This window comes from Euleptes europaea, chromosome 9, assembly GCF_029931775.1.
Source record: "Euleptes europaea isolate rEulEur1 chromosome 9, rEulEur1.hap1, whole genome shotgun sequence".
Lineage (NCBI taxonomy): Eukaryota > Metazoa > Chordata > Lepidosauria > Squamata > Sphaerodactylidae > Euleptes > Euleptes europaea.
Window position 1 is genome coordinate 70,962,657 of NC_079320.1, and position 24,139 is coordinate 70,986,795.

The 24,139-nt window shown below is 45.3% G+C and overlaps 1 protein-coding gene across 1 annotated transcript in view; it reads right to left on the reverse strand.

Moving 5' to 3' along the window:
* LIMCH1 (LIM and calponin homology domains 1) overlaps positions 1-24,139 on the reverse strand; it is a 237,641-nt gene that overhangs the window by 68,684 nt on the left and 144,818 nt on the right. The window contains exons 5-7 of the mRNA XM_056855094.1: positions 19,495-19,525; positions 9,362-9,472; positions 1,481-1,676 (exon numbers count right to left, since the gene is read on the reverse strand). Coding sequence (XP_056711072.1) covers positions 1,481-1,676; positions 9,362-9,370 — 205 coding nt within the window. The 5' untranslated portion in view covers positions 9,371-9,472; positions 19,495-19,525. The remainder of the gene's footprint in view (positions 1-1,480; positions 1,677-9,361; positions 9,473-19,494; positions 19,526-24,139) is intronic.

Here is a 24,139-nt window from a genome sequence, read left to right on the forward strand (position 1 = left end):
CAAAGCCTCCCCTAGTTGTTGCTCCCCAGCACTGGCGTTCAGAAGGTTACCATGTCTCAACATGGAGATTCCAGTTAGTCATTGTGGCTAACAGCTGCTGATGAATTGGTCCTCCATGAACTTGGTTACTTCCCTTTTAAAGTCAACAAAACTTAGTGGCCATCCGAATTCCTCAAGCCAATTGATCTTTGAGTGAAGTACTTTCGTTCGCCTGTCCTTAATCTACTGTCCATTAACTTAATTCGGTATACCTATTTATTATGAAAGAGGAAGGGAAATAATCTGTAACGGTGGAGTCTACAAAAAAAATCACTATTTTTACAATTGCAATCACTATTTTTTTCTTTTCAAAAATAGTAGTTATCTCTCTCTCTCTCTCTCTCTCTCTCTCTCTCTATCTATCTATCTCTGCTCATACAGCTATAGCCTTGAGTAGAAAAAAATAGTAGTGGTCCACATCATAATTGACAGAACAGAGTTTCTACCAGTTCAGTCCAGTTCTTACTGCATATGGCCAATGGCCGTTACATAATTGACAGGAACAGAGTGTCTACCAGCCAGCCCATTCCCCTTGCTACTACTACTGGGATGGGAAAATAAGTTGGGGCCTAAAGCACATCAGCCTCTAAGAGGGAAAACTGGCCACCTTACTGCTTCTTCACTCTCAAGGTAGATATCGCACTTCTACAAGGGTACCACAACAAGGTCTGAAATTTATCATGGAAGGGAGATTATCCCTAAAACATAATTAAAAAAAGAAGATATGCATCTAGGAGACCACAAACAATTGTCACAGCAGTTACTTGAAGTGCCCCCCTAGATTATCATTGTACACCATTTTACCCTAGTTTTAAATACACTCAGCATCTCCACTTCTCTCCTATTTCTGTTGAAAGATGAGGTGTAGTCCAAGACGCAAGCTGGGCACTCACTTTGACAAAAGATACTCTTTTCTCAACAGCATGTGCTTCACCCATTGTGAGGTGCTACATTTTACAGGAGTGTTATTTTCCCTACACTGTGGATTCAAAATGGATCAGTTCTCAGTTACCAGGAGCTTCTACTTCTTTTTTTAGCATTCTGCATCCGAAGTAATATTTTTGCCATCCTCATTTTCTCATTGCATGGGTTTCTACCACCTTCATTAATATAACTGATGCCTGCCCAACATCATCTTACACTTCAGAGCAAAGAAGCATTCATAAACTAGTCAGCTATGATGTCAGTCTTCTCCCTCCCACAAAGAGCAAGAGGGGGAAGACTTCAGACGCAGAGAGGGCAAGTCTACATCAAGAACTCGCAAGCCGTAAATCAGCACTCAAGACAAGATTCTTTCCCCCCTTTGCGGGATTAGCAAGGCACACCATGTTTCCACGACTGAAGACAGCCTCTCGAGTGGCAAATGAGCAGCCTTTTGAGCCCCCCCCCCCGAAAAGACTGTGTGCCACATTCAACAGGAGCCCCGGAAACCATTGCTTACCATCACTACTTCCCCTCAGCACCACATCTGGAGATGGCGTCTGCTGGGAGCGAGAGCCAAAGGAATCCAGACTGTCAAAAGAATCATCTCTACCGTGGCGAGGGGGAGAAAGAGAATCGCTCCGCTCCGTGTCCCAACAGTCTACGTAGCCGCTGTCACGGATGCTGCGCTTCGGGCTCTCGACATCCTCAGTCTCCTGACATGAAAAAAGGTACATAAAAAGGCATTTTTAAAAAGGCTGCAATCTGCATTCAATGTGCACATACCTAGGGCTGGAGACAGACAAGAAGAATTCATTCCCCTTGAAAACAGCTCTCTTCAGTGGTCCTGTTGCATCTACGTCCAAATAGGTTTTGCAGGTTTTTAAAAACACTACAAAAACCTGTACCGCCTGGTGCTGGAGACAGACAATCGCTTTTGAAGAGCAGAAGGCTGTCTGAAAAAGCAATTGGTGTCCATAACATGTGCACCCAGCCTGCTTACACCCCTATTAAACAGTTTTTAGCATTGTTTCAAAAACCTGTTTAACCAGCGGCGAAAGCAGGACAAAAGAAGTGTATATACACACCAAAGAAAGGGATGCCTCTCTCAAGCCACTTCCAACACTTTAAAAAAAATTCTATTGTCTAGTTTAGCAAAGAAAATAGTAGGACGAATGTACTACGTAACAGGCAACAATGCTCTCTCATATCACTTCCTGCACTCAAAAAACCTGCATCCCACCTCTCAGCCTTCCCACTTCTCCCAATCAAAAGAATGCCAGATAGAACAGACTGCTGTAAAATAACAAAGGATCAACTTTTTAAAAAAAGTTTTAAAAAACAAACATTGTACATATGCACACACACACACACCCGATTTACACAGATAGCTGTAATGGAGAGCAAGCCTGGTTTACATATTGTACAGAGGAGTAGATGTCTTCATCTGTTGCAGCAAACATAACAGAATTCTTTGGCATCTTAGCTGACCAACTCACTTAAATTATGCCATCTTTCGGAGGCTACAGCCCACTTCAATCAGATGCAAGTTTACGTGTGAGCCCCAAAGTTTGTTTTTTTAAAATTCCACCTGAAATGCTGCTGGTTCTTCATTGTCCATATCATGCAGGCAAAAGAATTTGGGGGGCTATGCTAACAGGCAAGGCAGGACTAACCCCACCGTCTTCGGAACGGATCTCTTCGGCTTAGCTGTTGTATCCGGCTGGAACCCCGGTGGAGACCATTCGCTCCGGCCGCTTTGGTCTTGGCCAAACTATGCAGCCGTACGCTCTCCAGCAGTCCTCATTCTACCTTGAGGAGAAATTCCTGTTCTGAAAGAGGGGGACGTCTTTCTTCCCAAAGCGATCCACAATGGGGAGGGGGAATAAAATATGCAAAACGCTTTTCCTGATGCCTCCAAAGAATTCAGCCTTGCTCTTTTTGCTTGTTGCCAGCTCTTGGCTCTAGGGGATAGGAAAGCACTTGTAGCTGACCCACATGTTCAGAGCACGGAGAACAATGGCCGCCTTTGACAGCCCCGGTGATTATAAATTCTTTCCAGTGCAAGCTGCACATACTAAAACATTGAGAGCTCCAGCAGAGGGAAAAGGTCAGCAGAAGCCATCCTCAGCCTTGTGATATTAGAACGGTACCCCTTGTTTTTCAGACGGTGTCTTATCATCAGTTCACAACAACGCTGGGCCAAGACAAATAGAAATAATTACTTTTGCTCAAATGCAAACTTTGTCTCTCTTCCTTGGTGGCCCTAGCCACTAAGGGCGAAAATGCATGGCTGTTTCGTCTTCCGCTTCTCCTGCGAATGTAGCGAATCTCCGTTGTCCAAATGCACGGTTGTCTCCCTCCTGCAGTACCAACCCACTTCCCTCGCAAAACTGTACCTGGTTTTACAATCCCAGTGTTGTTCCAATTTAAAATAAAGACTCACTTTAATAGTGAGTACTTTCTGGTGCGTTTCATCGCGAGGGTTGACTCCCCTTCCTTCCGGCGCCCCTTCCTTGCCGCACCCTCGGCAGGCTCTCCACCCTCCTCTGGGACCCTTCCAAGATGGGGGGTGGCATGGAGGAGCGCACGAAGCCCCACCAACAGAGGAAAAGCGTCGGTGGCTCCTTTGGGCGCCTCTTCTTTCTCAGCCCCATGCGTTCAATTTTTTGAATGCAGGATCAAAAAGCGTGCGAAAAAACATGGACAAATGATGACCTAGCCTAAGAATCAAGGCTGTCCCTGTCCATATTGCCCTTTCCTGTTTCAGCTTGTATTGTTTTTGTTTTTTTACATATTAGAGATGCTAGTCTCTAGGTGGGACCTGGGGATCCCCCGGAATTACAGCTCATCTCCAGACTACAGAGATCAGTTCCCTTGAAGAAAATTGATGCTCTTGAGGGTGGATTCTGTGGCATCGCACCCCACTGAGGTCCCTGCCCTCCCCAGGCTCAATCCTCAAATCTCCAGGAGTTTCCCAACCTGGTTGTGGTGGTCGGGGGTGGGGGGACTGGCAACCCTATTACACACACATATTAATCCCCCATAGCTTAATAGAGTGTTCTATTAAATTAGTGTTCTAGAGCATTACATGAATGCTAACAGTGCATTCCTAAGGAGAGTTACTCCAGTCTAAGCCCATTCATTTCAATGGGCTCAGACTGGAGTTGCTCTCCTTAGGAATGCACTGTAAAGGTACTTCTCAGGCTTTATCTTTTTGTAATCCATACAGGCTAGCCTGATCTCGTCAGATCTCAGAAGCTAAGCAGGGTCAGCCCTGGTTAGTATTTGGATGGGAGACCACCAAGGAATACCAGGGTTGCTATACAGAGGACGTCACTGGCAAACCACCTCTGTTAGTCTCTTGCCTTGAAAACCCCATAAGGGGTCGCCATATGTCAGCTGCGACTTGACGGCACTTTACACACACACAATCCATACAACAACCCTGTAAAATAGGTCAGCTTTATAGGTCAGGTTGCTGGGGAAGGGGGGCTGTCTGAAGAGAGTGCATTATGCGTAAGTCAGTTCACAGTGGAGGCAGGACTCAAACGGTGGGGGGGATTTCCTGATTCATAACTCGGCCAGTATATTACACCACAAGACTCTTTTGGGAATGAAAAAATGCCAATAAATTGATGGAGTATGGAAAAGGAGAAGCATTCAACCTATAAAGTAGAATGATTAAAATACTTGGTGTCCCATGGATTTCCCAGTGAGGAAAAAAACCCACCAGCAATTAAGAGTCAGTAAGAAGTTTGCTGCTAAAAAGTACCCTCAGTTGCATCAGGCCAAGACAGCAACAGAAATCAATCACAGATCAAAGGATGCAGGATTTAATACTTCTGACAGGAAGAAATCTGACCCTTCATGTTTGCTCTCTCTTCAGCGACGATAACTACAGAATCGATGGTTGTTAAATATGCTCTCGTTCCAAATGTATATAATCTATAAATTAAAATAAATTCTAAATACATAAATACTAGGCTCACAAAGAGCCACCTGCATAAACACCTGGAGCACAGAGATGAGCCTCTTGAACAGGGGTGTCAAACATAAGGCCCAAGGGTCAGATCTGGCCCATTGAGAGCTCTCATTCAGCCTGCAAGCCAGCCGCCGCCACCACCCTCATTCTCAATCTGGGATGGCGAGGCATGGCCTGGCCCAACCAAGTAATATTTATGTCATATCCGGCCGTTGTAACAATTGAGTTTGACACCCCTGCTCTAGAATGTCAATCTTACCTGCTCTAGAATGTCAACTGCTGGGGAGGGACTATGGCTCAGTGGTAGAGCATCTACCAGTACTTGGCATGCAGAAGGTCCCAGGTTCAATCCCTGGCATCTCCAGTTAAAGGGACTAGGCAAGTAGGTGATGTGAAAGATCTCTGCCTGAGACCCTGGAGAGCCACTGCTGGTCTGAGCAGTCAATACTGACTTTGATGGACCAAGGGTCTGATTCAGTATAAGGTAGCATCCTGTGCTCATGTGTTCAATTTTACCTCAGCACGCAGTGCTAATTTCTAGCAATTGTTTACACAGTCTTTTGTGCCTTCTTCCCAGATTTGTATGCATCTCTTTTCCTCTCAGGTAGGATGATTATCTGCTCCAGCAAGACACAGTCCAAGATGACATTTGGGGCAGAAAATCCAAAAGATGCCTCCATGGTAGTAAAAGCAGATTAAACTACATAAATGATAATTATCTGCCCTTTCAATGGTGTCCCCAAAATGCCATATGACATGGGTCAGTTCACCTTGTTTAAGAGTGGAGGCCACCCACTGAGATAAATCTTGGTATAAACACACAACAAATGGTGGAATACAGTATGCTGTACACAGTAATTTCTATTTTGTATTCATACAATACAGTCACACACTATATAACATTTTTTTAAAAGCACACTGTACATTGCCAGAACAAAGCCTGAACTCCAGACCTAAAAAGTCAATCCAATGAAAGCCCTTTTTTGCCTCCCCCACCAATCTGAAATCTCTCCCAAATTCCCTGAAGCTCGACATCTTGCATACCAATCAAATACATTTAATCCTTTGGCAGGTGGCCAATTTTTGCAAGAAAAAAAGAATTAGTATGTTGACTATCAGGGAAAAACATTCAGCGGCAAAAGCAATGAAAATCAGATGAATGAGTCAGTGACACGGACAATTTTTCATTCATAAAAGATTTCAAAAATACAAAACAGATTCTTTTTCTTTTTTATTAAAAAAAAAATCCCCTTACACATTTGAATGAATTAAAGAATGAAGGGGCTGTAGAATAAAAGCCTCGATTCTGAAAGCCTCACTTTTGTTAGCCTGTCTCCTCAACAGCAGTTCAGCTTTGTCTTGTCCGTCGTGCCAGCAATTTATAAGGGCAGCTGGGTACAAAGAATATGCCAGCCGAGAGTGGGTGCAGCACAGCAGGCTATCAGTGTAAACTCTGCAGCAGGATGCATTTGGTTCAAAGCCACTGTGGTGTAGTGGTTAGAGTGCTGGACTAGGATCTTGGAGACCCAAGTTTGAATCCCCACTATGCCATGAACACTTGCTGGGTGACGAGAGTCCTTCCCACCTACCTCACTGGCTCGTTCATGTGAGCATAAAGTGGAGGAAGGGAGAATGAAGTTGTAATCCACTTTGGGTCTCTACTGGGGAGAAAAGTGGGGTCTAAACAAATACATGAGTAAGCATGGTGTAGTGGTTAAGGTGTTGGGCTCGGACCTGGGGAAACCAGGTTCGAATCCCCACTCGCGCCATGAAAGCTTGCTGGGCGACCTTGGGCCAGTCACACACTCTCAGCCTCCCTTTGACTCTTCTCTGCAGCCTCCAAAAATGAGCAACAAAATAAGTACGTTTAGGGTCAGAATCCTCTAAGAGGAACTGAACCTTTTGCTCCAAAGTTGCTCGAGAAAACGCGGACCATGTGTTAAAACAAGGAATAATCCATTTTAGCCTAAATTGGGAGTCCACTGACTGAAGAGGGCAGGGACACAGCCAACCTGACAAAGGGATCCTTAACACATGACCCAGCAAAACCATTGAAAAAGGGCAATTAAATCTTGAATGCATAAAGATTCTACATAACTTTGGACTAACCAGAGAATCCAGATAGGAAGGAAGATTACCCTTAGATAACAGGCCCAGGGCAAGCAGAGAACATGTCCTCAGAGCATCAAAATAAGTGTAACTCTTATCTCTAGCATAGATCAATTTGGCCACATGTTTTTTACATTTTACAGAGGAAGAATAAAAGGTCTTCCACCTTCAAATTTACAAGTGATAGCTACTGTTCAAGATGAAGGAGCCAGGGAGCCTTATAAGAGCCCTTGAGGGTTAAGCTTACCAAGCTACCCTCCAGAGCCTCAAAAAATAGATGAAACCAGAAATTAAAGGCGCGTACCCAAGAGCAAGCTTCTATTGAGCTAAGACCAAACTCATAACGAAGGGCTGATGATGAAATGCACCTCAGGCTTGATCCTGGCTAGTAATTTGGATGGGTGACCTCCAAGGAATACCAGAGCCGTGACACGGAGGCAGGTAGTGGCAAACCACCTCCAAATGTCTCTTGCCTTGAAAACCCTATGGGGTTGCTATGGGTCAGATGTGACTTGACGGCAATAAACAAACACAAGTAAATCTCCTCTGGGTCACAAACACACTAGAGGGTCTTTATCATGCCGCTGCTGTCATGGCCTCAAACCCCCTTCTCAGAAAGCTGGGAATAAGAACACTGAACTACCTTGCAAAACAAGTGAAAAGATTGTTCAGACAACTGATAAAAAGTGCTGTAAAATGCATTATGCAGATAATTATTATTTTTACTGCAATTCATATATAAGCATACAGCCACTGTGGTTGCATCTTATTGTTTCAGCTGCACTTCAAACGCATGCATCAGTTACTTTGCTTACATCTGCACAATGACATTTTAACAGATAATCTGCTGCGCAGCATTCCGTAACGCAACAGTTATCGCAGCCATCTGGATAAAATCAAATCCCCAGACACGCAATAAAAACAGTCATAACAGCCACAGAGAAGACGTCTTTCTACAGAATTTCACATATTATGAACATATTGTGGGTTGCAGAAAGTTTAGCAACCTCTGCATGACAAATTATCTTTATTCTCAAATCAACCTGGTCGCTGCTGGAATGAGTGACACAGCTCCCTAAGCTTGAATCCACTAGAGAATTTCTGTGCAAAATGGGAAGGGGAGAAGGATATTTTCACCCATGACATACCTCCGACTCCTCCCTCCTGCTGTTTCTGGAGGTCCGCTGTTCCCCAGGAGTAGGATTTGGAGGCACATTTTGGACTGCAGTGCTAGGAGGGAGGCAGGGAAGTTGTGTTCTATGGATGGAAATTCCTTTGGTCCACAGAAGCCTTCTGGTAGATCAAGCTCTTATGCCAAACTAGATTCTGGGGCAGCTGAACCACAGGTACCACCCAAGACACTTTGATGCCCAAGACAGAAAATCCCTTTTTTGCACTGACATGGGACAAAATCTAGTACTACATTCTTTAGCTCAGAGATGTAAGGTGCCTTGAAGCTCACCAAGGGAATCCCAAATGTTCTAGGAACATTACGCTTTCCCAGGGAAAAGGGCCATAAAATGCACAAAAGCGTCAGCAGAGCAATGCGTTTCAACAGAGATAACCATTTTCTCAAACTGCCAGGAAGGGCAAGATTGTTAAAACGTGAGCTGAGTTTTGAGACCAGTGTGGTTTTGAGACCAGCTCTCTGATTATTGGAGGTTAACCCCACGCCCTTGCATTTGAAGGCTGCTCTTATTTTCGGACCCCTCCCCAGGCTGGCTGCAGGCAGGGTACCCACAATGACACTCTGTCTGCTGCCAGCCCAAAGCTTCCCAGATGAGCTAGTTCTAGGACATTTCTCTTGTGCCTGGCTCACCATGGAAAAATATGGAAGCCACACAAGTTGTCTTGGGATTGGGCACACCATCATGTGAATGTGTCCCCAAATCATGGAGGTAACCTGCTGTTTGTATAGGGGAACATCTCCCGCGTGGAAGCAACCAGTGAAAATAATTATATCAGAATTCAATTTAGCAGACTACTACTACAAGGCACTAGCGTATGCCAGCAATAGTTGCATCATTAGTATCACTTCAAAAAACAACAACCCACAACCAAAACCAAACAAAGAGGCCCCATTACATCCATTTGGTTTCTGAAAGAGCAGTTGATTAATGCAATTCTTTTGGATAGGCTCATTTATATTCTGGTCCACTGCCCATCGTCCATATGCTTCTCAAACCGTAAGAACTACCCGCCTCCCCCAATAAAACCTGTTGGAATGTAAGCCACAATCTGAGGGATCAAAGTAAGTCCTTAATGCCAAATTGGTTTCTACCCCCCCCCCCAAAGCAACAAAAATACCTTTCTCATCTGGGTTAGCAATCCTTCAAACTCCTTCAGGTTCAGCGTTGCTCCGCTATAAGAAGTACTGCTGTTTGCGGTTCTCCCCAGCCAATACAGGGTGATTAAAACCTGAAAGAATTCAAAGAACATTAATTGGAACTAACCATATTGTATGTTCAGTACAGTTACTCTACTTAATGGCAGTTTACATTACACTGGTTTTGAGCCCATGGATCAGTTCTACAACTGGTGGCACTGGTGTAAGAAAGGGGCCAGCAGAAGATCATTTTGTGCCAGGAGAAAGTCCTTTGCACCAGGAGAAGGCACTAATGGAATTGATCCACAGGACCTAAACAGGATCACCTAGAAGCCTGGAGAAAAAAAATGTTCCTGTCCCTTAGATAGAGGCCTGGGATGTTACTTACCAAGTGATGCTATTTACGCTCCATTCCATGAAAAACTTCAGCTGCCCATTTCCACACATTAAGCCTGTACTGGACAATTTCCCTCAGGCATTAGGGTTGCAAGGTCCCCCCTCTCCTCCGGCGGGATGTTTTTGGGGTGGAGCTGGAGCAGGGATTGTGCGTGCATGTGCGCAGTCACAGCCGCACCAATGCAATTACGTTTACACCTGGAAGAGCCTCATTACGACGGGCCGCTTTACCGCTCAAACCCCCCAAATGCCGGCACTTCTGGGGGTAAACCGGAAGTGACGTAATTGTGTCAGCGTGGCCGCGCATGATCCCCACTCCTGAGCCGGATGATGGCAACTGCCCGCCGAGCCAAGCCACCTGGCAACCCTATCAGGCATGTAGACACCCCCAGGTCCACGACATGAAATCACTGGCCATTTTGTGAGAGAGTTCACATAGGGAACAGCTCGGAAGCTGCTTTTCATGTTCTGAGCAACTGGAAAGGAGTTTTGAGAGCCTCCTCGATGACTCTGTAGAGATGCCCTTGTAGCTGTATCTACAAATCTAGCACACAACAGCATTCCTTTCAAATGAGTGTTTTAAAGTCAAATTACACTCAAATGGGCTTTTAAAATTCCTACAGAAACTTATGTTGAGACAGCCATATATAAAGGAAATAAAGAACCCCAACAGCAAGGGATTACAATTGGCCTTTTCAAAGAGATAAGGATTATGGGCCAAGTTTGATGGTTTGAATGCAAGAGCTGGACTGATGAACCTGTCATCTATTTTTTATTTTATTTTACAAAACTTATATCCCTTCTTTCTGCCCTCAAAAGGGCTGCCAATGGGCCATCAATGGGTATTCTAAAGAGTATTGAGGTGTTGTCGAAGGCTTTCACGGTCAGAGTTCATTGGTTCTTGTAGGTTATCCGGGCTGTGTAACCGTGATCTTGGTATTTTCTTTCCTGACGTTTCGCCAGCAGCTGTGGCAGGCATCTTCAGAGGAGTAACACTGAAGGACACTGTCCTTCTGTGTTACTCCTCTGAAGATGCCTGCCACAGCTGCTGGCGAAACGTCAGGAAAGAAAATACCAAGACCACGGTTACACAGCCCGGATAACCTACAAGAACCAGTATTGAGGTGGTTAAGCACCTGTTCCTTCCCCATCATGAAGGATCACTGGACTGATGCTAAAACCCCAACCATTAAAGTGTTTCTCCGTAGCTCACAGATTATTAACATGATACGTTAAATGAAAGTAAAATTTGCATAACAGGAGCCTACTTAGAGCAACAGTATAAATTGTGTGTGTGTGTGTGTGTGTGTGTGTGTGTGTGTGTGTGTTAAGTGCCGTCAAGTCACTTCCGACTCATGGCAACCCTATGAATCCATGTCCTCCAAAATGTCCTATCTTTTGACAGCCTTGCTCAGGTCTTGCAAATTGAGGGCTGTGGCTTCCTTTATTGATTCAATCCATCTCTTGTTGGGTCTTCCTCTTTTCCTGCTGCCCTCAACTTTTCCTAGCATGACTGTCTTTTCTAGTGACTCTTGTCTTCTCATAATAGGACCAAAGTACAATAGCCTCAGTTTAGTCATTTTAGTTTCTAGGGTCAGTTCAGGCTTGATTGAGAAGTACAAATTATACTCAGTGGTATAGTCTACAGTACCTAACCTTTTATTCCAAACGTCTTTCTGAACCATACTGTCATAGTACAGCCCTATTTCGTGGGCAAAAAGCCCTCTTGAATTATTCAGCTTTCATAGCTTCAGTGTATTTTAACTCAGGGACCTCTTTGCTCACAGGCACATTACTCTTAACCAGTTTGAACCACGATTAATGTTAACTAGGGTTCCCCTTTAACCATGCTCTGTTTTGCTGTCTCAGGTTGCTTCCAAGCTACTCCTTTTTCTCTGCAAATAATGCAAGTGGTTCTCTCAGCCATGACAGAGAATCCGGATGACATCACTGCCAAATAGCAGCATTTCAGGGGCTCCCTGTCTTTTCTCAAACTTGGTGTTTTGGTTTTGTTTGTTTGTTTTTGCTTTTCAGCACCTGCCCAGGGCCATCTTAACACATAGGCCCGATGGGCACTTGCCCGGGGGCCCCACGAGCATAGGGGCCCTATGCTAATCTGTGTATGTTAAGTGACTTGCCATAAATAAATACTACTACACAGTAGTCTAGATTATACAAAACTTTTTATTCCTGTGAGTGGTTGTCGTACGGACCCCAACACACTGGTTTGCCCAGGGGCCCATAATGCTGTTAAGACAGCCCTGCACCTGCCCATCTAGTATGGACTGGAAAGCACTACTGACTTACCCGGTGGAGGAGGGGATCCCAGAAGCACTTGGTAACATGGTTGGTGAAGCCCCAGTTTCCCTAATCTTTCCCTCCCAATCCTTGAGCTAAAGTATCTTATCAAGTGTGAGGTTCCTCCTTTTCTGGTGCCGCCTACCGGCCTTCAGCCGTCACACTCCCCCAGTGGTCTCCCTGGCCTCGCAACAGGAAAGGGGGCGTGAAGGGCTGTGTCACCCCAACTTCCTATTCTTTCCCTAGAATGTGGCTTTCACTTGGCTTAGGGGAACTACCCTGCCTCCTCTCCAGCCTGGCTGTGGAGCCTCTATTTATCTCCCTTCCCTGCCCCACCGTTTAACCCAAGCCCCACCCCGACTCCACCCCTACTGCCTGGGCGCACACCTGGGACAGGGTTTGGAGCTCCACCCACCCCTCCCCATCTCCTGCCCCACCTCTGGCCATCTCCCTCCAGCCTGTCAATGGCTGATGCTCGAAGGAGTTCCAGCTGGGCCTGTCCTCCCCAGTCTCTCCCCACCCCATGCTTGGCTTGACTCTAGGGTTGCCAGGTCCCTCTGCCACTGGTGGGAGGTTTTGGGGGAGGAGTCTGGAGAGGACGAGGTTTGGGGAGGGGAGGGACTTCATTGCCATGGAGTCCAATTGCCAAAGCAGCCATTTTCTCCAGGTGAACTGATCTCTATCGCCTGGAGATCAGTTGTAATAGCAGGAGATCTCCAGCTAGGACCTCGAGGTTGGCAACCCTACGTGACTCCCATCCTGCCTGGTGATCCTAGTTTCTGTCACTGGCCATTACCGCAATTGCTGGCTGGCCAGGGGGCTCCTGCGGGGCTTTGCCCTTCCCTGGTGTCTTCCTCGTTACTTGGTGCTGGGTGATGATGTCATCGGCTGACACCCACCACTCTGGGGCTGAGGAAAGAGGCAGAAGGGCCAGCCGCCCTTGGGCTAGTCACACTCTCTCAGCCCCACCTACCTCACAGGGTGTCTGTTGTGGGTAGGGGGAGGGAAGGTGATTGTAAGCCGGTTTGAGTCTCTCTTAAGTGGGAGAGAAAGTCAGCATATAAAAACCAACTCTTCTTCTTCATTCTGACCCCACCCCTTCTTGCTATCATTAAAGGTAAAGGTCCCCTGTGCAAGCACCAGGTCATTCCTGACCCATGGTGTGACGCCCTGACGTTTCCAAGGCAGACTTTGTTTGTGGGGTGGTTTGCCAGTGCCTTCCCCAGTAGTCTTCCCTTTACCCCCAGCAAGCTGGGTACTCATTTCACTGACCTCGGAAGGATGGAAGGCTGAGTCAACCTTGAGCCGGCTACCTGAAACCAACTTCTGTCGGGATTGAACTCAGGTCGTGAGCAGAGCTTTTGACTGCAGTACTGCAGCTTAACACTCTGCGCCACGGGGCTCCTTGCTATCATTAGGGGGACATATATACCTGCTCTCCTGACCGTAACTGCATGGTACACTTGGTAGGGCACCATTGGAGATTTCTGTCCTCCATTTTCCCCCCAATTTTATAGGGCTTTCAAATTGATGTTTTTTAAGTGGTTTTACTTTAACTTTATTTTTATCTTATTGTGTAAGCTGCCCTGAGCTCGGCTTTGGCTGGGGAGGCGAGGTAGAAGATTAATGAAATAAATAAAATAAATAAATACTGTCTACACAAGCTATGGCCCTGCAGCCAATGTCTGAGCCATTTGTCTCCTAATCACTCTGCTGCCAGTACCCTCCTCCTACGCACCTACCATCTCTCTTTTGCCCTTTTCCTCCCAGCAGAAAAGTCAATGCTGGAAACTTCAAGTCGCGCTTGGGGAGGGGGAAGGCAGGCAGATGCCAAGAAGGAGATGGCTCAGGATGCAGCGGCCAAGCACACCTGGCACCGGGAGGGAGAAGGGAGAGCAGACGGCTGCTCGGCTGCAGGATGGATGGAAACTCAATGCCTGGGAAAGGCACCCAGGAGACAAAGCAGCTGCCTCTGATCTGTTTGCTGGTTTGAAGGGAGGGACACGGAGATATACAACAGAGCAAGTTCACTAACACACCGTTAAAAAAAAATTAAAGCAGAAAATGTTAAAACAAAATTTTAGGTTTCTACGGATGCTTTTAGCCTAAGGGGGTTTCCGCACTAATTATTTGAAACGTTTAATGAAACGTCTTATCTTTTTGTGTCCGCACCATCCCCCCCCCCCAATTTGGTCTCAGAAATGTTTTCCAAGCATTTAATCATTGTGTTTTTGAAAAACGTTTATATGACGGTGTATTTCTTTACTCTGTTTCAAAGGTGATCATCCTCGGGGTGCGGACAAGCTGGAGACACTTCCTTTCTCCGCCCCTCTGTTGGCAACACCCACTGGGTTGCCTGTCTCCTCCCGTCCTCCCTCCCCTCTCCTTCTGCCAATCATTTTCTTTTCTTTGTTTTTTTCTTCTAATCTGCATTTGGACTACCGGAAGAACTAACCCCGTTGATTTGCACGGGGTCCCGATTTAACTCTTTCCTAACACCTCATTTTCCTAACAACTCATTTCCCTTAAGTGCACTTTTTAACTAGGCTGACTACCCACGAAGGGGGCTCCAGGGGAAAGAGAGGTCCCCACTTGTGTAAACTGAAAACAAATGCACGTGCGGCTTCCCACTCTGCTCCCCTGCCCCAAATGTCTCTGCTTATCTACCCCTTAAAGTGGCGGCAAGGATCAGCAAGAAGGGCGGCACACATGTGAGGCAAGGAGGGAGGGGACCAGCGAGAGAGAGAGAGAGTAGTTGGAGGAGGCTGCGGGGACCTTTTAAGTGGCAGCATAAGCTACCAGTGCTGCATCCCAAGCTGTGAGCCGGTGGCATCTCCCCACGGCGGCAACCAGTTCAGCATTTTCTGAAATGGTTCCCACACCACACAATCACACGGACAGGATTCCCTTCTCCCTCCCAATCCCCCTGCTCTTCGTTTTTTAAAAAACATTAACTTTTTTACTAGAGAAGGAACGCTGGAGCGTTGTAATAACCCTGACAAAACGGTGGCTCTGTGATTGTTTGTGGAGGGGGAGGGGAAGAAATGTGGCTGCATGGACACTGTGGTTTGGGCCTTTCTACATGCCATGCAAATGAAGTGATTCTCAAAATGGTGTACAAACACAAGAAGCACACAAAAGGAGAGGAGGAAAAATAAAAAAGTAACCCAGCGAGACGGCAGCCAATCACAGTGCACCACTGCACCAAAGCTAGCGTGCATGTGCAAAAAAGGGGGGGAGGGGAAGAAGGGGGAGTGTCTTGGGCATTCATGACATCACAAATGATGTAACGTTCCCCTGTGGAACATCGTCCTTTTTCTAAAAGGTGCAGACAGGAAGAATGTATGCAATGGAGAAAGTGGTGAAATGCAGACAGAAATTTGGAATTCACAGCCAAACCTCGCAGGTTGAACACGAGGATAATATGCTGTGAGTGAATGGTGTGGAAATGGCCTACGTTTGTCTTGGACTTGGAAGCTCAGCATAGTTGGCCATGTTTAGTACTTGGATGGGAGGCCACCAAGGAAGACCAGGGATACTATGCTGAGGAAGGCAATAACAAACCACCTCAGCTCCTCTCTTGCCTTGAACGTCCTGTGGTTGGGATGGCCAAGAATCAGTTGAGACTCAACGCCACATTCTTCTTCTCTACTAAGGCTGGTACCATTGCTGTGGGGACTGGGACAATAATACAGTATGCAGAGCTACTTTAAACATGTGTGTGTGTTAAGTCCCGTCAAGTCGCTTCCGACTCATGGCGACCCTATGAATGAAAGTCCTCCAAAATGTCCTATCTTTGATAGCCTTGCTCAGATCTTGAAAAGTTAATATACTTTAAGCATATTGGATTATAACTCTTATTCCAGCATTGCCTCAGCAGCACAAGGATATTCTAGAGTGGGAAAGGCCCAGTTTCAAACCTTGGCTAATCTACTTAGACATTTATGCCCTGCTTTTCTCCTCAATGGGGACCAACGCAGCTTACAACATTGTTCTCCCTTCCTCCATTTCATCCTCACACCAACCACCCTGTGAAGTAGGCTAGGCTGAGAGACAGTGACTGACCCAAGGACAACCAGCTGAGATTTTATCCTGGGTCTGCCATATCTTAGTCTGATGATACTCTAACTACCGCACCACATTTGAAAATAGTTCGGGTAACAGATGCAAGAGACTCTTCAAAGGAAATTAAGGGAGAAATATACACATGTGGACGATAGTGATTTCCATTTAGAAATGTCCTTGCACCTAATTCCAAAATGAATGAAGTAAATCAGGGCAAGGATCATTTACAAAGGAAACTCTTGAGGAAAAAAATCAAGCGCCCATGAGAACTCTGGTGAACTGTTATATCACAGCTGATGCAACATTATTAAAACCAGCAATGGAAACTTGGAGAGGGGAATACAACTAAAAGGAGTGAATGAGCCCATGGCTTGTTCCAAGTCTCTTAACCATGGTTTAGAAAAATAAGTGCATCTACACTGGCTCTGTACTGAGAATGGTTAGATCTACAAACCATTTCAAGGTAAGAACATAAGAAAGGCCATGCTGGATCAGCCCAAGGTCCATCAAGTCCAGCCGTCTGTTCATGCAGTGGCCAACCAGGTGCCTCTAGGAATAGGCTGACCATATTTCCTTAAGACAAAAACGGGACATTGGGATGGCAAAAACAGGGCAGGGGTTATGTAATATTAGCATAACCCGATTGGAGCACTTTTTCTATGAGAATTTACCCAGCCATGCCTGCATGCAGCATAAGAAATGTCAGAACCGAAGAAACAAATGTTGGAAGTGTAATGAGGTGCAAAACTGGACAAAATTGACGTTTTTATTTAAAAGGTGGGACGGCTGGGATACTAGAGAGGTACCTCCCCTACCCCTTCCCATTCTGGCTTTTTTGGGGCGCATAGGGTGGAGGGGGCAAATTGTGCCTATTCAGTATTGCTTTTTTGTGGGGGGGGGATGCACACACAAGCCTACAGTTTTGGAAGGAAGTAGCGTGAATGATTTTGTTAAAGTTAAATGAAGTTTAAAAGTTAAATGAAAAGAGACCTTAAAATGCTATCATGGATGGCTTCCAACTGGAAAGGAGTTTTAATGCAGTCTTTAACGAGCATTGACTTAAAAAAAAAAAAAGAATAGGCTTTCATTAATTTTCATAGCCTGTTTGTGTCTCAAGTATTTATTAATGAAAGTGTTTTTTCCTGTTTACGGTAACCTAGGGTGCTGGGCTTGGGACCATTTTAGATAACAATCAGATCTGAGAGGAAATTTCCACACATTGTAACGAATTCATTTTGGGGGTGGTGGAGGGGAGTACACGGACATATACAACTACGGAAATGAAAAATGTTTCCATTACTCGACTGTTTAGGAAGCCAAATTCTTCAGAATACATCCAACTTCTATAATAGTGCGATTTGGTTTCTGCCTACATTCGGGCAATGACTGAATCTTATTCTGAATCTTCCTTTGTTTAACGCGAACGTGTGACAAAACCTGAAATGTCAAAAACTGCATAAAATCTGCTCCTCTTTCGGCAGGTGACAGCATGGGAAATTATAACGCATCAGTGTGCATACAGTTGCGTTGGCTGCTGGTCTAAATCTGATGTCGCTGCTGTTCAGTAACATTGGATAAGTTGGGCTCCCCCATTTGATCTTCCATGTTTGTTGAGTTATGCATACGCAGCTATACTCTGAAATCCCCTCCCCGAGATTAACGCCTTGCTGCTTACTCAAAAGTCCCACTGAATTCATTAATATCACAAGCAAGCGTATGTAGGTTTGCAGTCCTACAACTCAATTAACAAAACTTACTTCAGGGTAAGTATACACTATCATGCATACTCCCTTTGGGAGCAAGTCCTATTGAATTCAATGGGACATTGCTCTGAGTAAATAGTCAAGGAATAACTAACATACCACTTTGTTAATATAAAAGGGTAAGGAGCCCCGTGGCGCAGAGTGGTAAGCTGCAGTACTGCAGTCAAAGCTCTGAGTTCAATCCCGACGGAAGTCGGTTTCAGGGAGCCGGCTCAAGGTTGACTCAGCCTTCCATCTTTCCGAGGTCGGTAAAATGAGTACCCAGCTTGCTGAGGGTAAAGTGTAGATGACTGGGGAAGGCAATGACAAACCACCCAGTAAACATAGTCTGCTTAGTAAACATTGTAATGTGATGTCACCCCATGGGTCAGTAATGACCCGGTGCTGCCATATAACAGTAAAATAAAAAATTCAAGCAATCCAGAATTGCAACTCTAGAGCCACTACTTGGAAACTGTTTTCCTAAGCTGCCCCAACATCATTTCAAAATTTTAGAAAACAGGAACTTTTCCTCCACCCTAAACCCCCCACTGGGTGTCTGCCTGCCAGCCACTGTTTCTGGATTTGGATTCAGCTGATCCTTCTTTGAGCCACTCTTTCAGCTGGGATGGAGGATCAGCAGATTTTTTGAAAATTAACTACATGCAGTGCTCCCATCACTTTGAAAAAACAAAGCAAATGCAGATAACTAGTCTTTTACAAAGTCTGGAGACGGGCAGCCTTCAAAGCACCTATTCCAAAAAGTCCCTTTCTATACTTGTGCACTGTTGAAGGGAAAACTATTAATATACTGATTCCAGGAAAAGCAGGCTATAGAAACGATGCCCTTTTTACCTGGACTTATAATGTGGGCTTGGAAAGATATTGCAGAAAGGTCTTGATATTTCCCTAGAATGTCTGAGAATGTCAGCCAAAGACAAACTGAAGACTGTATTTAGTACTTTACAACTGACAATAAAACCAGACGTTTTGTCTGACTTTTGGCTGTTCATTTAACTCTGTGATCAACTCAGTTTTAAAAATGTCCTTCTTCATCATACCATTCAAAAACTCTCTCCCCTCAACCCCCGGGGCTGCTACTGGTTGCAATCAACAAGATGACTGAACAGAAAGGGCTGCTTTGAAAACGGCAACCCCACATGCAATGTGCAGAAACAAAGGCAAGGTTGCAGCCACAATGAAAAATGACAGTTCTGTAAGACAATTTAGGATTAGACATCAATTGTATTTCCTGGTCAGCCACATAAACCGAACAAAAATCCATTTTACTTCTTTGTAACATGCACACACAAAAACAAATAAACTGGGAAAGGCACAAAAATCGTTTGATGAAATAACCCTTTCCTGGAGCCAAGCACTAAAATTCTGCTGGTGCCTCAGGGCATTATGTTATTCCTAACTGAAGAGGGAGCAACGTGAGGTTTCCACAACAGCACCACAGATCGTGAACCGAAGAGAGATCAAGCGCATGCCAAGATACAAAAAAACCACACTTTTTTCTAGACGCACAACTGCGTTTGCCTACAAGAGTCGCAAGTTTAATCTGTTAACGACACAACAACCCGGGAGATGCTGTGCGTCTCCATACTTACATTTTTCAGCTTCCTGCTACCATCAAGATGCCTGGATGTGCACACACAAAAAAAAGAAAGGAGAGAGAAATATCAGAAAGCAGAAACTCTTTCCAAGAGCTTGTATTATGCAGCAGGTCACATGTTTCCCCTAACAAAAGCCTGCAGGATGTGTCTGCTGGTTAGAAACACATGGGAAAAAAATACTGGGAAGGTGGAACGCAATCATTCATTCGTCTGGTAGCATGAAGCGCCCAGGGTTGCTGCGGTCGACACAGCCAGAACTTTATCGGAGCAAAACAATTAAAGGAGACGAACAGCTATTTTTAACTGGAAATAGGGCAGGGAGCAGAAAGACAGAGAGAAGCAAAGACCCTACCCTCCAGCATCACTGTAGCTTGCTGATTTGGTTAACTTTTTGAGCGATGTCCGCTATTATTTTTGCATGGCAGACAACTCTCATCCTGCTTTCCCATTAAACGCAAACAGACTATGAAGGTACTGAGCTGCAGTTCTTTACTGATTCTGCTCATACAGCCAATTTGGCTCTGAACAGTGTCATATTAAGACTAAGACTAAAAAGAAAGAAAAAAACATATTTGTATCTATATATCTGAATAAACAATCCAGAATTGATCATTTTTAATCTTAATCAACTGTGGGGGGGACTTGGCAACTGCCAATGTAATATCAAAATCCATCCCTGCTAAAAAAAAAACACACAACCAACTCAAATTATTCAATTCACAGCTAGAGTCCCGAATAAAAGGTTTAATCCATCTATCTCTTGCCACATTGAGCAGGTCACAGCTGAATAGAGAATGTTGAAGGATGTCTATTTGACCAGAACCACACTGATACACTCAATTCATCTGTAGCCTTGACACAGATTTTACCAGGCCTTAATCATGATTTAGGGCGGTTCTCTCACCTCAAAACTGGTGAACATCTCACATGCGAGGTCCTGCAAACTAAAAGCCAGCCTACAGCGGCGGAGTGTGCCTAAACAATGCAAAACTAAAAGGAGACACACTAATCCACTGAAGAAGGGAAGAGGGAGAAGGAGAACCTCCCCAAAAGGTGTGCAGAAAAATCAACAGCAGAAATTCTCTCCATGCATTCTGAGGCAGTGCTCTTTGTCCAAAGGCAGCTACTTGAATAAAGAGACACATTTTGTTGTGCAAACAATGGAAAATGACTCTTGACAAAGATTACTGCCTAAAAACGCGCAGGGTCAATTTCTATTGTTGATTTTTCCATGCATATTTTGGGAAGTCTGGAGCCACCAATCACACAACCCCAACCCTGGGCTACAATCATCATCATCATCACCACCACCACCACCACCACCATCATCTTTGATCTCTTTAGATATTCTAAGGTCTTTTTGCTCTGTTTTAAAATCTATATTTTAGGGCCCATCCTCCATGCTTTTTTTTCACATAGCACTCATAACTATGCCCTGATTCTAGCATACAACGTTCAGTTGCACATGCATAATTTGTTCATTTTATTTATACTCTATCTTTCTTGAGAAGACCGAGAGGTGATCTGATAACCATCTTCAAGTACTTGAGGGGCTGTCATATAGAGGCTGGTGTGGTGTAGTTCTCTGTTGCCCCAGAAGGTCGGACCAGAACCAATTGGTTGAAATAAAAAGAGTCTTCGGTTAAACATCAGGAAGAACTTCCTGACAGTCAGAGCAGTTCCTCAATGGAATAGTCTTTCTTGGGAGGTGGTGGGCTCTCCTTCTTTGGAGGTTTTTAAGCAGAGGCTAGATGGCCATATGACAGCAATGCTGATTCTGTGAACTTAGGCAGAACATGAGAGGGAGGGCAGGAAGTGCTTGGCTCTTGTGGTTCAGGGAAATGCTCATTGCCACTTTGGGGTCAGGAAGGAATTTTCCTCCAGGCCAGATTGGCCAGGGATCCTGGAGGGTGTTTTTTTTTTTTTTTTTTTTTTTTTTTTTTGCCATCTTCTGAGCATGGAGTATAGGTTACTGGGGGTTTGGGGGAAGGTAGTTGTGAATTTCCTGCATTGAGCAAGGGGTTGGACTAGATGACCCTGGAGGTCCCTTCCATCTCTGTGTTTCTATGATACTGCAATTCCCTTGTGCCTCAAGGCACTTCACAATTCTAAATTAAGACCATCCACAATTAGGGATGCCAGCCTCCAGGTGGGGGCTGAGGATCTCCCAGAATTACAGCTTTTCTCCACTACAGAGATCAGCTCACCTGCAGAAAATAGATGCTTTGGAGGGTGGATTCTATAGTATTGTACCCCTGTCTTCCCCAGGCTCCACCCCCAAATCTCCAGGAGTTTCCCAACCTGGAGCTGGCAACCCTACCCCCCACCCCACCCCGTCCCCTACCAGTGGCCCGGGGGGACCTGACAACCCTAGCTGCAATAGAATAAAATCCCATTAACCAACCCCCCAACAAGAAAATGCCTGCAATTGAATGGTGCCTTCCTCACCAATTTAGGGAGCCCATTCCACAAAGTGAGAGCAATTATTGAAAAGGAATGGCCAGTTGGACAATCTTGGGGGAACAGCCAGAAGGTCGCAACCTGAGGATCACAGTTGGCACACAGAGACATACAGGGAGAGATTGTCTTGCAAATATGCGGCCATGAAAGGTTTTACAGGTTTGGAAAGGGCATTCAACATAGCTGTTTTAAAACAGGCGCGAGGTGTCCCCATCAGCTAGTCCCTGACAACGATCAGGCTGCTGCATTCTGAACCAGATATGGTTTCTAGATTGTCCTCAAGGGAAACTCAACACAGAGCAAGTAAGTGAAGTTGCAGAAGCATGAATAAGAGTGACAAGACTGGCAGAGGCTAGGAAAGGAGAGAGTTGACAAATCAAATGCAGCTGACAGATGGTACTCTTGCCCACTGTGCCAACCTCCTTTTCAAAGAGCAAGGGTGGGTCCTTGAGTACCATCCAAGTTTTTAACTTGGCCTGCAAACGCCAACTACACTCCATCCAAAACAAGAGGCTCTGATCCCTCCAAAGGATCACCCTTCTTGATCAGCAGCATGCAACTCAGCCACAGGAGAGCAGAAGTTCCTATGCTCAGGCCCCAAGAGAGCCAGCGTGGTGTAGTGGTTAAGAGTGGTGGTTTGGAGTGGTAGACTTTAATCTGGAGAACTGGGTTTGATTCTCCAGTACTCCACATGAGCAGTGAATGCTAATGTGGGGAACTGGGTTGGTTTCCCCACACCTCCACATGAAGCCAGCTGGGTGACCTTGGGCTAGTCACAGGTCTCTTAAAAGTTCTCTCAGCCCCACCTACCTCACAGGGTATCTGTTGTGGGGAGGGGAAGGGAAGGTGATTGTAAGCTGGTTTGATTCTCCCTTAAGCGGTAGAGAAAGTCAACATATAAAAACCAGCTCTTCTTCTAAGTCAGGAATGTGTTCCTTAGACAGAAGTCTACTGTTCTTTGACAGCTCAGCAGGAGGCCAACAGCTGGAATAAGATTTGGTGGGAAATCACAGCAAGTCATGAGGAACCTGGGATTAAGGAAGATGTCAACGTATCTTCCTCTAGCAGCCAATTTGCTTTGGTTTTGGCTTACACTTGACTCTTCAGAAGGGCATGAGCTAAGTCTAGATAAACAACACAGCGGGTGACCCTACAGATAACAGTGTTTACGTTGTCGAGATGCAGAGGTTGCAATGAGGGGTGGGAACACATTTCTCAATGCTGTGAGAGCAAATGAAGTGCAGTTGCTAGGGAGACAGAGCAACAAACACAGCCTTAAAGCTCTGAGCGATTTGGTTCCATGAATCACAACCTTTTGGAACACAGGGACCCCTAAGTAAGAGAAGGGGCAGAGAAAGGAGAATGGCCCCACTGACTGCTGCCATATGAACAGCTGGACTATGCAATGCTGCAGAGGCCTTGGGGGAAAACCCCATGGAGCTCAAATGGGATCTTTTGGCAAGGGTTGGGAAAGGGCCATGGATGGCTGTACCCCCAAAAATCCCAAGGGAGTAGTCCATCCCTGAGTTCCCATTGCCCATTGGTGGAAACAGAGGCAGAATTAGGGTTTATGCTGGAAACTAACAGCAACAGGAACAAAACACTGGGTTGGATCCAGTAATGCATGCGCAGAAAGGAAAATGTACTTAGCATCATTCTGCTTGCACAGTTAAGGCAACAGTGGCAGTAATACATACCGCTTGAATATAATTTTTAATAAAACAGTGTGCATATAGGAGAATTGAATGGTTCGCATGATTTCATTTAATTTAGTTCTGAAACTGAATCAGAAGAAATGCCTTGGGCTATGTCTTGCGAACGTGGAAAAGACAGTTGGGCGTTATTTCACAGCTTTTGCAAATGGAAATCTTTCATGGGACCTAACCCTTTGGTCGGATGGCCAAGCAAGGGCAGAAAATCAGTTCCTGATATTTAGCCAATCCAAATGCTTCATACTGCCTGCCAATTGCAGCAGCAAATGTTGTGCATCCTTTCTATACTTAAAGAGGCATGAACACTCACATTCTCCCACTATGGGAAGAGGGTAAACAGCACCTTCAGGGACAATTTGTAAAATGGCACAGGATTAAACTGTGCTCTCTTCAGTGCTGTGGTCCTGATCCAAGTGCCCCTTTGTGGCGGCTTTTTAAAGAAACAGGAGCTCAGGCCACAGATCTCC